Raw genomic sequence first — 15,180 nt, forward strand, 5'->3', positions numbered from 1 at the left:
CTTATGGAGAACATTTCTGCCTAACTGCTTTCTTCCATGCTGTATTTATGCAGTTGATTTCTGTCCAGATGTAGACTGTTGTTCTTTCCCTTGTGATTTTTTTTTTCTATTTGACAGCATCTTCCTAGGTGACAGTTATCTACCAGTTTAATAAAGATTCTCTAATTCAAGTTGCCATTAAAATACTGAGTATCATTGGACCTGGGACAGACCTCATAAAATCCTATTTGATACATCTTTTCATTTTTGACACTTCAATCTTATCTTTTTTCTTTCCAACTTGTTTTGCAAGTATAGTAGAATAGTTTTATCTTACCCATGTTTTTGTCGTTTAGTTAAAAGAATGTTGTGCACTAAAAGCTTTACATAAGTCAAGGTGACTACTATCTTCCCTTTCCAGGTTTCGGTAATAGTTTTTAATTCTATTCTTAAACTGCTTTATGAAGCTGAGCAAAATTAAAAATATAAATTAGAGCCTTGTATAAGCATTAAGTACTGCTGAGGGAAGGTATTTGTTTTTGTATTGGTGCATCTGTGCATGTGTGTGTGTGTACAAAATACATATGATGGATGTACGTGGGTGTATGTGCCTGTAAATTACTGTCCTTCACAGCCGCTAGGGCTAAGAAAGTTGCTTATAAATGGTTAATGCCTGTTCTGAAAGTTGTTGCCTGTGGGGATTACTTACCATGTAAATGCTGTGCTGATGCATAAAGTAATAGGTAGATCTTAAAAACTTTTCTGTTGGAGACTGTTGGCTTCTTATGTGTCTTTATAATCTTCTCTCTTCAGCCATACATCTTACATCCTGTCCTTATGTGCCCTTCCCCCCTATTTTTGACATCAGAAGGGAGGGTATTAAATACCTATCAAAAATATAAAGTGTTTTACATAGTTTTAGAGCTTACAGGTTAATTAATTAAAAGTGATAGCACAAAATTCTGATGGTTTGGGAATTGGGTAATTAGAAAGTAACTGAAGTGGGGTTTTTGTTTGTTTTATTTTGCTTTTCTTTAAGACTGTATAAATAAATTTGTAGTCATTTGTTATCATCCTCCAAAAATTACATTAGAACCGAGATCTAGGAAGTGACTATTTTAAAGGACAGGATAGATAGGAAAGTATGAGTCAATGTTGTCAGTTCTGGTGGAAAAGTGTAATGGGGACAGTGTAAGTAAGTAGAGGAGATAAAGGCCTTGGTCTATAGATTTAACCTTGCTGATTCTCTAAGTTCCTTTAATTCTTTACCTTCTTGAAAGAAGATTGGAAACATACTGTAGCTGAAAGGTAGAAATAAAACTATATATATATAAATAAAAAAAAATGAAAGCTTATTTTGGCCATTGGGTAGGATGGATTGGGACTTGCCAGACACAACACCCAAAAATCTTTGCTTCTAAGTTGGGTGAGTGGTGTTCAGCTGTCCTTGGTTAGTTACAGTGTCACTCCCTAGTAAAATAGGGGTCCTTGGCCTTTGCTATCTAGGGGCAAAGGTGCTGAGCAAGAAACGTGTGGCAGGAGAGGTCATACTTTAACACTCTCTCTGCCAACCTGGACTGTAAAAGCAGTGGTCTTACCTTTTAACAATTTTATTTGCTGTATGTTGCAGGAACATAAATCTCGCAGGTAGTATGTTTGTTTGAGAGCTGTAAGCTGGAAATCTCTGATGCAAAGGGCAAGTTTTCAAGATAACATCCTAAAAATAACTTCCTCAGCCTCTGATGGTGTGTGCCTGCACACACATGCACACACACAGTCCCTGGAAAAACATTTGGAAGACGTGAAGAATACTTGCTCGTTTCTTCCTTTTGAAATACCAGAATGAAAAATTAAATGGGAATAAACCATTACAGACTAGCCCAAAATCCTGCCTACTGTTTTGGCTTGAAGAATGTTCTCAGTTGCTATTCTCTGGCTTTTTCCATTTTAAATGCGAAAGAGCAGTTCTAAAAATTCTGTGGCAGAGTTGGTGAGTGTTCTCTGCATCCCGGTCAGATACAAAGCTGGTGTTCAGTCGCATCTTCTGGTTATGCATGGTGCTGTTCCCTTGGGCAAGCTACGCTTTCATATCCAAATAATCTACTTCTTAACATTTAAATAAAAAGGTAAAAGGCTGAAATAGTTTTAACAGAATAAAAAAGTTAGATATAATTAATATTGTTCAAACTGGTCAAGAAAACCTAAGCCCATGTGATCGTGCACGTGTACTGAAGAGAACACGCTTTTTTGGTTTCTCAAGCATGAGGCAGCAGAATTTTCTTTCATTTGGCATGGGAGGCTGAAAACAGTGTCGTCTTTCATTTGGCACACTCCCCTGGAAACAAACATGCCAGTTAAGGGATTGTGCCAGTTATCAGATGCTCACAGGAATACATTGTGCTGATTTGTATTCATTTTCATTTCATGAATTGCTTTAAAATTTAGCGACCTAAAAAAGCATTAAAACACCTTTTTAACATTATTTTTAGTTCCTCCGTATTTCCCCGCTGTGCTGTTATTCTGCGTAAATCAGTGGAATGCTGAGAGCTGCATGGCTCGTTCGGCAGCACCGCAAATCCGGGCTGCTTCCCGGCTGCGCTCGGCGCTGTTATCTGCAGAGAAGCAGCAAATTTAAGTTTAACTCATTTTACATCCATGAAAAAAGATAGGTGTCTTAGAAATGTGTTCAATAAAAATAAAGGGTGAATTGAACAAAAGCAGCAAGAAATTTGAGCCAAAATTCAGTTCACAGCTGTTAACTATAACTGTTCCTAGGTAATGTTTGGTCTTCTGGGAGGCTCTTGCTTTTGTTCTGCAGCGTGATGTTCTCCAGGATTGCCAGCAGCTCCTTCCCGCCCCTGGAATTTGCCGTAGGACTCTGCTTCCCTCTTAGATGTTTTTCCAAATGCAAACTTGGCAAACTCAGGTGTACCGCTTGGAACTTTTGTTCACAATACTTCAGATTAGGACCAGGTTGGAGTGGATACACTTAGTGAGGGAAATTCAGGAATGATGTGGGTGAAGTTTCATTTATTTCCTTGTCTTGTGCTGTTGTTGATGCTAGAGGACTACGTGGTTAAGTCTGCGTTATGTGGCGGCTGCTTTTCCTCCTGGTGTCGTTGAACGATTGTGTGCAGAAACAAGGCATGCAGGTGTGACTTTTTTTCTTTAGGGAAATTACTTTCAGAAAAGGAAGGTGTTTGAGGAAAATTCCAGATGCTTGTGATTTTGCACCAAATGTGTGTATTGTAAAATTTAAGGCTATTGGTACTGATGGTGGGAATATATATATATGTATTTTTTTTTGAAGTCACATAAAAAATAAAAATTGGTGAACACATAACATATCAGATATTGCCATAGGCAAACACTGATTAGGTCAATTTCATAAAAATTTTTATATCAAAAAATGTAATACAAAGTCTAGGGTGAATGCAAAGCATTGAATTATGTAGTTTCTGTGGTAAGCTTGCAGAGTCAGAATGGCCTTTGAGCAGGTAGGTCTCTGCTGGAGAGAGCTGTGCCAGCCTGTTCAGAACCAAAATGGGGTGAGAAGAGGGTTAGAAGGAGAGTTGCAGCTGTGTTTTCAGCCCAAAGAATTACCTAGGCAGGGCTATGGAGCAGCATGTTGCTCTTCTGTCCCCCTGATGCATTTAGGATTGCTCTTCTGTCCCCCTGATGCGTTTAGGAAGGGTCACACTTAGGTTCCTTTGTGCTGCTTGAGGAATGAGGACAGTAAATGGATGTTTTAATTACTGGCCTACAGGCACATCTGCCTGAGCATCGGCACATACAGATACTAGTTCTGTGCGGACTTCTCATGCAAAGGATGTGTGAGTAAGTTATTACACACTACTGGCAAGGTGTGCAAGAAGGAGCTGTAGCTTCTGTCTGCTTATCTGCCTGTGCTTGCTTTGTGAATTTCTGTGGGACAGACTGTGTACCCTGCAGTTTCAAATCGCAGAAGAAAAATATAGAATTGTAAATTTACAAAGTCTCCTTTTTTTTCTTCCTGTATGGTTATGCTTCAACTTGTATACCAGATGGTTGCCAAAAAGAAAGTAGTTTTAAGCTTATTCTACACAAAATGGAAAATTTTGATAAAACCACATGAATCTAAATTACTCTTGATCTAAAAACCTAAATACAACAACAGTTCTACAAATGTGACTGTAATTTGGGAAGGCTCAAAAAGGCTTTTAGGTTTCATGTCCTATGAAGGCCTGCCAGCAACGAAGTTTTACGAGTGTAAGATTCATGCTTCAAATACAATTGTTGTGGATCTATTGGATCTAGTGCTCTATACAGTTGCCATTTTGAGTTGCTATGTAACTTCAGTTATATTCATTGGTGAAAATTCTACACAGGCATTCATCAGCACTACAATTGAAATAAACTTACTGGTATCATTCTCTTTTCACTCCTTAACAAGCAATTGGACAAACAGCAAATGAAGAGAAATCTGACTTTTATCAGCATCCTCTGGACCACATGCCTTCCTATTGCTAATAAAGATAATGCCACCTATTTAAAGACATTTGCAGGCATATTTAAAACCCAAGATGAATTGAGCACATTTCCTGTGTTAGAAGCAGTTGCTAAATTGTAAGTAACTAAGTCTTGTTGTATAACTGCATTGCACTCAAGGGAACAATTTAGGTTTTGAATTGTATATGTTGGTAAGTGAAAACTATGTAGACATTGATTATTTTTTTTCCCCTTGACCTAATCAGTGTTTGCCTATGGCAATATCTGATATGTTATGTGTTCACCAAGAATTGTCTTGGGACCACAATGAGTGTTTTTAGTTTCTTTTTTAAGGTTCATTAGTAATCATAGTTACGGTAGGAATAGAAGACAATGGAGTGATATAGTTGTACTGTAATACATTAGCTTTTCTATTTATTGTAAAGGTGGAAGTGAACTCTGCAGATGAGACTCTAAATTTGTATAGATGCAGGAAGAGGCCAAATTTGAATCTTTAACTTCTATGCATTTAAAGCAACAATTTCTTAGAGAGAAAGAAAAAGAGGGACAGCAAATGCCTATTTCCATTATTTTTTTTATCTGTTATCAGTAGTGACAAAAAAAAAATCATGTCTTTGTTTCTCCTTATTTCTTTGTTTCTCCTTCTTATATGTTTGTAATCTAATGATGCATCTTTTCTTGGTAATACTGGAGAATATGAAAATGATGCTGGGTAACATAAAATTTAGTCATATATTTTCCATCATCTGAGTTGAACAAGCTGCAAAAAATAGGTAGCTTAAATAGGGAGAAGTATACTTCCTGTTTTCCTCATCCTGTGAATCTGATATGTATCATGGTCCTGATAGAAATAAGAATAAAAATTCCAGCAGAGTACCTTAAAAAATGTATTTAACTTTTATCATACTGTTGATTGCTTTAAATAGTAAATTTGTCTCTGTGTTAAAATACTGGGTTGTACAGTGTAAAGGCTTATACTAAAAAATGTAGAAGATAAACTGTTAACTTCCACGTAGAGGTCCTGTAACTAAACGCATGGAAACGTTATTTGTTCAATAAAGTGTCGGTAATTAGAAAATTCCCATAAGAATAGTTGCATATATTTGCATGCATAAGAGGCTAAATATAGACAACTTGTTTGGTGTATCTGAGAACTAATTCTAGCACAAAATACCTTTTCCTCCATTAACTTGTCTACTAGGTGTTTTTTTTTCCAGCTATGCATCTGACAGCTGAGCAGTTTTTACATTAGCTTAGAGCATTCATTTTGCATTATCTTTTATAGGTGATGTAGGATTACCTATTCTCCTCTTGAGTAGCGGTGTAGGAATCTGATGAAACTGGGATTAGATGCTGATCAGAGAGGTGCCTGCGGTCGTTGCAGCGAGAGCAGCACTTAACTAGTAAGATCCCTGTGACAGGAAACGGATGTGAAGAGAAACTCAACCTTGGCAGTGCTGCAGTGTGCACCATTGCTTTGAAAAGGTGGTTATCAGGGCCTGGTGCGGTGCTTTTGATGTTTGTATCCACATGAGGGAGACAGTGCGATGGACTCTGTTGACTTAATCAGTGGCAAAATCTACTTGCCAACCTCAAGTACGATGTGGAAGAATCAGTGCGCTAGCTGTCTGTAATACTACCCGGTGCTTTTGCTGTTGAGTGGTATGCCTGTGCGGAGTTGGGTTTTTTCCTCCTTAGGCGTAGCTGAGATTGCAGTTTCTGAAATGTAAAAGAAGCTATCCAGGTAGTCTTCAGAACTTTATCTTTAAAACGAACAAAAAACTTAATGTGGTTGTGGCATTTTCCCCCTAATCTTTGAATCTTTGCCCTAGTGTATGAAATATTCTAGTTTGTAGAAAACATTGATTCTTCAGCTCAGTGTTGCTCAGCCTTTATGGAAGGTGGCCAGCTGCTATAAATGACAGACTCTTCAAACCGCTGACATGAATATGGTAGATATTTCTATATTTGTTTGAAATGATAATTATTTGTAGCATATTTAGGGCCATACACTGCTAGTAAGCCCTATAGTGATGGTAAGCTTTTTTTTTTTTTTAATAGTGCTTTGCACATCTAAAGCCATAAGCCATTGAGGACAGCTCTTAAAGGATCTAGAACCTTTCCTGAAGATGTTCAACATTATCTGTAGTTAGCATTAATGAACAAAATCTTTGGGACTTCCTTTTTTGAAAGACAGTCAACGTTTTTCTGTGTTGTGTTTGACCCTGTCGTAAAGAATTTCTTGTGATAGCATTTCTTTTGATATTGATACAGACCAATTGTGATTACATCCTTTACAACAGGATCCCATATTTGATTACATAGTGCTTTTGTTTTCCCCTTTTAAAACTTTTGGGGCTTAATTACTATTAGCTGATATGTTAATAAAGATAATTTTTGTGGTTTAGCTGAAACCATGGCCAGTAAACTCTTCCTTGATTTTTATTTGCTGCAACTGTGTTCAAGTGTTGTGTTTTTGTATTGAAGGCAAGCCCACATCATTGATGGAGTGGCTGTCTAGGTTGGTAGATGAGGGCAAACAAAACAACCTTTAAATTATTTCTAGTACCTAAGATGCACGTTTTTGTAAATTGATAACTTTTTTCCTCATCTTCTCAAGATGAAGCAATGAAATTCCTTCATAGTTGACTTGATCTCTTGTTTTGCTCGAGCGTGGAACAGGATGACTATCTTGTGTACTGCTAAAGAAATTTATCTAATTGTTCTGCTCCTAAGTGAAACTCAGGTCCTCCAAATACAACTCAAAACACCAACTTTTTTCTTCTTTGTTACCTGAAGTGACTGGAAGAATATTGGCAGACAACTCTTTCAAATGTTTTAATTGGGTCTTTAACTGTTCATTCGACGTGTTCCAAAAATAATACAAAGCACATCAAAACATATGGTGGAAAAGGAATAAGCTGCAGTTTATCCTGTATACACAATATGGAGGTACTCTTTTCTTGATTATGTTGCGGTCTCAATCCCTAATTTTAAAACTTTGTTTTCCCACTTACTTTGTGTAGTTCTATTAAGTTTGCATCTCAAGGATTTAACATTTCTTTTGCTTAGAATAGATATTTAGTCACATTGCTTCTTCCTACTCCTTAACTAACAATTAAAAATAAACCACTAAAACACAACTATATGAAATGACTCACTGATAGTAACAAAGATGGGAACAAGCTGGTACTTAACTAGTGGGATTCTGCTTTTATGTGAACATGGCTTAAAAGTAGGTATTGGAAAATAAAAAAAAAAAAAAGAAAAGAAATGGGCATGTCTTTTCAAAAGCAGTCTTTCCTGTAAGTAATTGAATCAACTTCTGTCTATAGACAAGAGCCTAGAGAAATTTTGGTCTTGCATTAGGGGATAATACCAACTTCTGTAAAGTATCATTTCATAGTTGAATGTTCTCAAACTCTACATCTTCTCTCACTTTCTACTTTGCCTTTCCCCCAGTCTTCCAAAATCTGTCTCTGATATTAACTGCTGGCCAATTCGTATACATTATTATAGACTCATGTTCTACAAGTGAAATTTTTCAAACGCAAATAATGATTTGCAATAAAAAGCCTGACAGATTAATTACAGTATTGCATTAATTATTATCTTATTTCAGCTCTGTTCCTATCACAGCTAGTTCAGCTCTGTTTTTGTTTTTTTTTAAACCTATTGACATTATAATTTTGAGAGAATATATATTTTTGTATGTTAAAAAATCCCAAAAATTTAAACTGGACAGATATATACTTTATTTTTAAAATGTTGCCATGGGGGGGTTTATATAAAAGCCAAAAAGTTGTGTTTAAATATGATACTTTGTGGATCTTTTGGTAAGCGTAATGCTTATATCCTGTTTAATATATCTCGAGATCTTTCTGTTACGATGATCTTTATAGCACCTGCTAAATGGCAATCATTAATTCAGAAGTTTGTGCATTGTGCAGCTGATTTGGTGCATTATTGATGCATTCTACATTGTGGTTTTTTTCTCAAAATGTGTGCCATCTTTTATCATTTTTCAGATATAGATAGATGTTAGTGCTACAATATAGCTTCAAGACTGCAATTTGAAACTACCTTAAAAAATACTTTTTTTTTAAAGACATGGTGAAACTGAAGTTGAATGAAAGTCCTGTGAGCACTGAATTACATGCAAATATTAATAAGGGCATAGTTCATAGCAAGTATTGAGTTTACAAAACTGAGCATGGTAATTTGGAGAAATGATGACTTCTTTGAAGACGTGCATACATAATAGTTCTCAATTTTTATATGAACTTTCAATTGGTACAGAAGGTACATTGGTTAATCTTAAGTTAGTTTTTTAAATTTCAAAGTTTTAGCAAATATCGTTGCAGTGAGTGTATGATAATGAAGGAAGTCATGATGAGAGTGAATTGGACTAAATGATTGTTCCGTCCTGTGGGTCAGGCTAGTGGCAGGGTTTGGTTGTTAGATTTCTCGGATTACATTGATTTGGTTCCTGTGCTTGGCTGGTTGTCTTCAGCCGTTAACAAACTTCTGGGAATTTGTTTCTGATGTTTTGCTTTGTTTCCCTTTTTAAGGATGCCTCATCTGCGGACATTCGGAAAGCGTATCGAAAGCTTTCACTAATTTTACACCCAGACAAGAATAAAGATGAAAATGCAGAAATGCAGTTTAGACAAGTAAGTACAACATAATAAAAGTTATGTGTGATAGAAGTTTATGAAAAACAGTATCAGAAATGTTTATAATGATGTGTTTTCATCAAGAATTGAGGATACACCTTTGAAATGATGGAAAAGTTGAACATTGCATTATGTATTTCCTGTTACAGCTAGATTAATTCTGAGAGTTGTAAATTTTTTAACTTGTTTAATAACTTGGATTTAGTATTTAACTATTTGTGTATTAAAAAAATTTGAACAGATTGAAATACTTAGATGTATACTCTTACGAGGAAAACATTTGTTTTATTTTTTTCCTGAGGATTGTTTATAATTGTATTTTTGAAAGAAATGAAAAACTACCTGCATTGAAACATGATCGGAAATTATTGTAGTCATGATTTAATGAAAATAATTCATTTTAATTCTTGAATGTTTTCCTCTTCTGAATTCTTGTAGAGCAAAACCATGAGACTGTTATAATTAGGTCTACCACTTAATAATATGCTTCTGGTGAGCAAACATTGGCTTTTGGTAATATAGTTTTAGTAAGATTTTTAGAATGAAACAAATGATGCCTTTTTTTGAGCTGTAACTGAGACAGGTCTCAGAGTCTGAGGAAGATATCTGTGGAGGGGTGGAATGTGTTTTGTAAAAACTTGCTTGGTGGTGTATCTGGTTTCTGTACAGTTATGCCACTTTCCCCCTACCACCCTTGGTGAGCTTATTCCCTAGTATTGTGGGGAAAACTCAATGTGGGAAAGGACTTAAGAATGTATTTTGGCAAATATATGATAAATATATTTGTATCACAGTAATTGTATCATACAATATGATACTACTACTCAAATTTTAAAAATTCAAATTTACTAAAGTAAACCTTTTGTGGTTCTTTCTGTGTTTTAGTTGGTGGCTATCTATGAGGTTTTAAAGGATGAAGAAAGGAGGCAGAGGTGAGTTAATTTACATAGGTTCTTAAAAAAAAAAAGTGATCACTTATGCTAGTGATGATGTGTGAAATTTTAGGTTTTTTTCCAGTGTATGCCACCTTTAACAATTTTTATTCTGGTTATTTTGTTGTTTTTCTTTCGAACATATCTATAATATTGTAGATGCTGATTTAGTAGCATCCAGATAGCTTTATGTTTATTAATAGTTGATAGTTGCCCTGGCAGCAGATCCAGCAATATGTGAATGGGATAGAATTAAGGAATAAAAATCTGTGGTTGATCTGCTTTCTGGAAGTGTGTGTACCACACACGCACACTTTTTTTTAAAGACGTCCACTTAAGCTAATGATTGTCAGGATAACTGGGCCATGGCGATGGAAGTTATGCTTTTAGGTTGGAGTTTCATTAAAACATCTTTTGCCTTATAAGTCTTTCACAAGACATTTCTTGAAGGGTTTTTGGCTTTGTAGATGTCTTGGCAAGAGTCCAGGTTTTATAGTACAGATTATCTGCATTTTGAAAATCCTCTGTTGAAGTGTCATGGAAATGTACTTAGAAGTGCTTTTGGAAATTTGTGTTTTATTTTTGTTTGGTTCTTAATTATACCTTTCAATGGGGAATGTTAGCGTGCATTTCTACTCTACTTAAGGAAAGTTAAAATGTTGTTAGTTGAATGGTTTCAGACCACTTAAAGAGTGATTTATATCACAAGTTTTCCCACCTTCTTGTTGGTAACCTTGTTTAAAATATGCTTTTTGATATGACCTTTCTTGATATCAGTTCTATCACGAAACTTCTAGGAATTACATCTATAATAGTAGCTTTTATCCTGCAGAAGCTTGTTAAAATTGTGTTTTTAAGCCTTTTCTATACATTATGACAGTTACTTACTTAGCCAGTTTGTTTGAGGAAATAACTGTTAATGAGTGTAACACGGTAATTGCAAATGGGAAGTTAAATCTACAGTCAGTTGTTCTAGTCTAGATTGGTTTCGCTATCCATAGATTTTATATACCTAGACAGTATCTGTTGCATTTCTCTTGCACAATATGGGTGTGTGGTTGGTGCAGCTTCTGTGGTTGATTAAATAGGGTTTACCTTCAGAGAATTTTCTGCAGATAATATGCCACGTGTAGAGTTGCATAATTAATTGCACGGTCTCTTTTCTTTCAGAAAACCTTTATTGATCGTATATATTATACAGTCAAAACTTTTAAACTCTGAATGTGAAAAGAGGGGGTTTGTTTCCTTATTCTGTAAGACATTGCTATGTCATGTCCTTAACTAAGCATAGTAGGAGCTGCTCCCCTGGCAGGAATGTTTCTCCTCCAGCAAACCTTGTGACCCTGTGGCAAGGGAAAGGAGGCAGCGAGGGGTTTCATTCTGGGATCTTCCTACTGTGGTTGCTGAAAATGGTTATACGAGACCGAAAGCACTGCATGAGCTGAGGAGCCTAGTGGCAGAGGCTCACAGTTCACTCTTCTCCCTGTGCACTGGGGAGAAACTACAGGGCACCCTGTGTCCCTTGGGGCTTACCAGCTCAGTCTTACCCTCTTTGAGAAAGGTATATAGTTGATTGTGAAGTATAGCAGTATTACCATGTTAATACCTCTCACTCACTAGGTAATCAAAAAAATTAGAATATTCTAACATTAAACATGCATGCAGTGTTGATTAATGTTTAAAGTTCAGTATCCATAGTAGAGTATATGAAGTTCTGTAGAAGAGTTTATTTCCAAGGTACGTAGAGATGGGTGCATTTCCTGAAATACGCATCACTTTTAGGTATTTGTTGACAAATCGACTTGATGATGACATATTTTGTTACTTTTTGATTATTTTTAATTTATGAAAAGGTAGATAATTTTACATATTTTTCTTAATTGTAATTAAGCAAATATCTCAGACTTTAATTTCATTGCTTGTTACCATTTTAAGGAGCATTTTACCTGCAAGGCCTTGTCCCCTGTAACAATGTGGACTTGATTACGGGAAGCATTTGTAAATGAATCAAGATATGCTTGTTTAGTATAAGAAAGGTGTTTATCTTAGCTATCATTATAATTAAATGACTATATTCATAGGACATAGGAAGTATATATTGTTCTGGCTGATGTTGCACTGGATGTCTTTGACAGCTTGAAGAAAAATAAAAAACGCCAGCAAAGTCTTCCTGTAGTTCAGAATAGATCTCATGAATTCAAGCTTGACATCTTTTATAAACTGTATCAGATCTCTGAAATAACTTGAAATATGAAATACAGTGGTGGTCTTAAAGGGAAAAGTAAATTATATTAAAATGAATTATACTTTAATTAGCTGTTACAGTTAATGGATTTTTTCTTGCAATATAATAGAATTTTCAAAGAGCTCTAAAGCTGTCCTATGAAACTTCACAGAAGATTGAAATTTTAATATTCTTGCAATTGGTTACTAACTAGCCTTGTGTAATACCCTGAATTTTAAAAAAGATTTAGTTAAATGGTTGGGACCATTGTTTCTGTAGTGGTTCTTTTGGGGCTTTTAGCTTTCAGACTGCTACGTTTCAGAAACCACTGATGGGCATGCTGATATGTCAAATATTTGCTGCATTCTGTGTACATATGGCTAAGAAAAAAATACTGCAGATTTTTCCTTCTCAGTTTAGTATTTTTTTTTATATAGAGTAGCGAGTAGGTTAGTAGAACAAGAATACTTTATAATTAAATTTTGAATGTAGTTCTTGCTGCATATGAATTAACTTAATATAGATTTTTATAAAGAAATTATTTAATGGGAAATATGCATACTTTTAATTAAACATCATCCTAAATGTGGAAATAAAGATTTAAAAATTATGGGAAGCTTCTGAGTTTCAGTAGGATCATTTTCCAGTTAAAAAACTAAAAATCATTGATATCTTTATTTTTCAAGTAGGGAGCTTAATTACTATTGAAAGCAGTGATTTATCTTTTAACAGTATATATTCTAAAAAGTGGGTTATAATAGAAGCTATCTTCCCTTAAAATGGCCAGTCGTGTGAGCCATAATGCTCATTGATAGTAAAATCAATAGAGCATTGATTCTGAGACTTAATCCTTGGAGACTGTTGTTCAGAACAGCAGACATAGCCTAGTAAATACAGAGTGCTGTTTAAAGTGTTTAATGCAAGAGATTCTGCTGTCTTAATTTATTTTTTCTTAAAAGATAATTTGCAATAGAAGGTGCTTGCCAAACATTTTGTTTTCCAATCCTGTTTTAAGTAATACTAAATTTTTTCCATTAGGCTATATGGACCTTATTTAATCAGTAGCCAAATTTTCAGCATCTCAATTAAAATTCCTTATTGTGCAAGAAAGACAACTAATAAATTTATAATAATATTGCAGAAAATTGTTCTTTCCTGATATTCTGTATCAGGATAGATATTCTGTCTTTCTCTGAAGCTTTCATCAGAAAAGCATACTTTTTGTGAAATCTTGTATCAATTGAATTTATTAAAATGTTTGGTTTCTATAAAAAATTTCTAACACTAAAATAGTCAGAAAATACAGTATTTTTTTAGATTAAATGCTAATACTTGTACTTTATTCCTCCTGAAACAAAGTACTTACAGAAAATATGATTAAGAAAAAATTTTTGTTTTGAAAAAACATGCTAACCAATTTTTTGGTGCAGATAGTTTGTGTTAAGGCATCAGTAGTTGCTTCATTCTGACTTGTTGGGAAACGAAAAATTATTACATTGAAACTTACACTAATGGATAATGATCTTTGCATTCTTCTAATCATCATGGAAAATTTAATTTCGTAAGATGAATTTTACTTAGGGTACCATTCAGAACACAGCAGAGTCTTGACGAGTGTTAAATCTTTTACCTAGAAATAATCTAGCAACATTCGCCAACTTAAATGAATGTTTTATCAGAAGTCAGGTTTTCTAGATGTGTTGGGTTAAAGTATATTCTTTATTTAAAACCGTTGCCTCTTTTTTTCTGCTTAAAAATGAATTTGATTGTGAAATTTTTTTTTAGTACATCTCCAAGGTATCAATTTAATAACTATCAAAGTAGCTAGTGCAGTTGTTGCATTTAAATTGATTTACATGTCAAGACTGGCAGTTTAGCAGCTGCGCTATTATTCCTGGATCGGTCAATTTACTTGAGAAAAACCTACTACTGAGTTCTACTGACCTGCATGACAATATAGGCCCTATTTCTATTCCTGTAATTAGGCCTGCGACTAACTCAGAATATTTTTAATTAAAATATTTTGGTCAATGTGTTGCACCAAATTAGGCCTTTCAGTGCAGATTTAATTCTGGAAAAGGTGTGATTAGAATATGTAATGAGTTGTGTTGAATTTCAGATTAACAGGTTGTGCATCTTGGAACATGCAGGTTTATTCAGTTTATTTTATAGATTTTTGTTTGAAACTTTACTCTTAGAACTTAACTAAAAAGAAGGTAAGTCTTGCCTGACTCTGTAAATCTTTTTTTTCAGTTGATGGCATTAATGTGCAATAAATAAAAGTAGATGCTATAGACATACTAAGATACTTTAAGAAGTTTGTGTTGGGGAAGAACTTGCATATGCTTGTAAAAAGGGTTTTTATACAGACAGTAAAGTTAGTACATTTAAGCAATATTAAAATAGATTGAATCTGAAGGCAGCTTTTCAAATAGAAAATCAAAATAGTCTAGCTGTGGTGAACTTCGTTTTCTAACATTATTATCAAGCCTTAACTTCGTTTAATATTTGACTACAGAATGTGTATTAATTCTGCCAGCATTTTTGCCTAATAGATATAATACTTCTAGAGACCAAAACAAAAGTGAAGATAACTCTACCCTCCCCCAGCTCTTGTGCTTTTAATTTAGAAAAGAAGAAAAACAAAAAAGATTTATAGTAGTTGAGACTTTGTTCCTTGCTGCTTCGCATTAAATAGTTTTTGTTATTTACTTCTGTGATGGAGACCTGGCCACTGCTAGACAGGCAGGTAGAACACATGAAATAATAGAGTTGTAGAAATGTGCACAAGTGAATCAGCTGTGGTGCTGCGGGAGCAACTGGATTATTACTTTTTCTGCACGAGACTAGATAAATTTCTACAACGTGTGGTTTGGAATTC

At 34.8% G+C, this 15,180-nt stretch overlaps 1 protein-coding gene across 1 annotated transcript in view; it reads left to right on the forward strand.

The window, feature by feature from the left end:
- The window catches only part of DNAJC1 (DnaJ heat shock protein family (Hsp40) member C1), a 109,472-nt gene that overhangs the window by 30,193 nt on the left and 64,099 nt on the right, over positions 1 to 15,180 (forward strand). The window contains exons 2-3 of the mRNA XM_062567714.1: positions 9,039 to 9,140; positions 10,029 to 10,075. Of these exons, the coding sequence (XP_062423698.1) occupies positions 9,039 to 9,140; positions 10,029 to 10,075 (149 nt within the window). The remainder of the gene's footprint in view (positions 1 to 9,038; positions 9,141 to 10,028; positions 10,076 to 15,180) is intronic.

This window comes from Rhea pennata, chromosome 2 (genome assembly GCF_028389875.1).
Source record: "Rhea pennata isolate bPtePen1 chromosome 2, bPtePen1.pri, whole genome shotgun sequence".
In the NCBI taxonomy this organism is placed as follows: domain Eukaryota; kingdom Metazoa; phylum Chordata; class Aves; order Rheiformes; family Rheidae; genus Rhea; species Rhea pennata.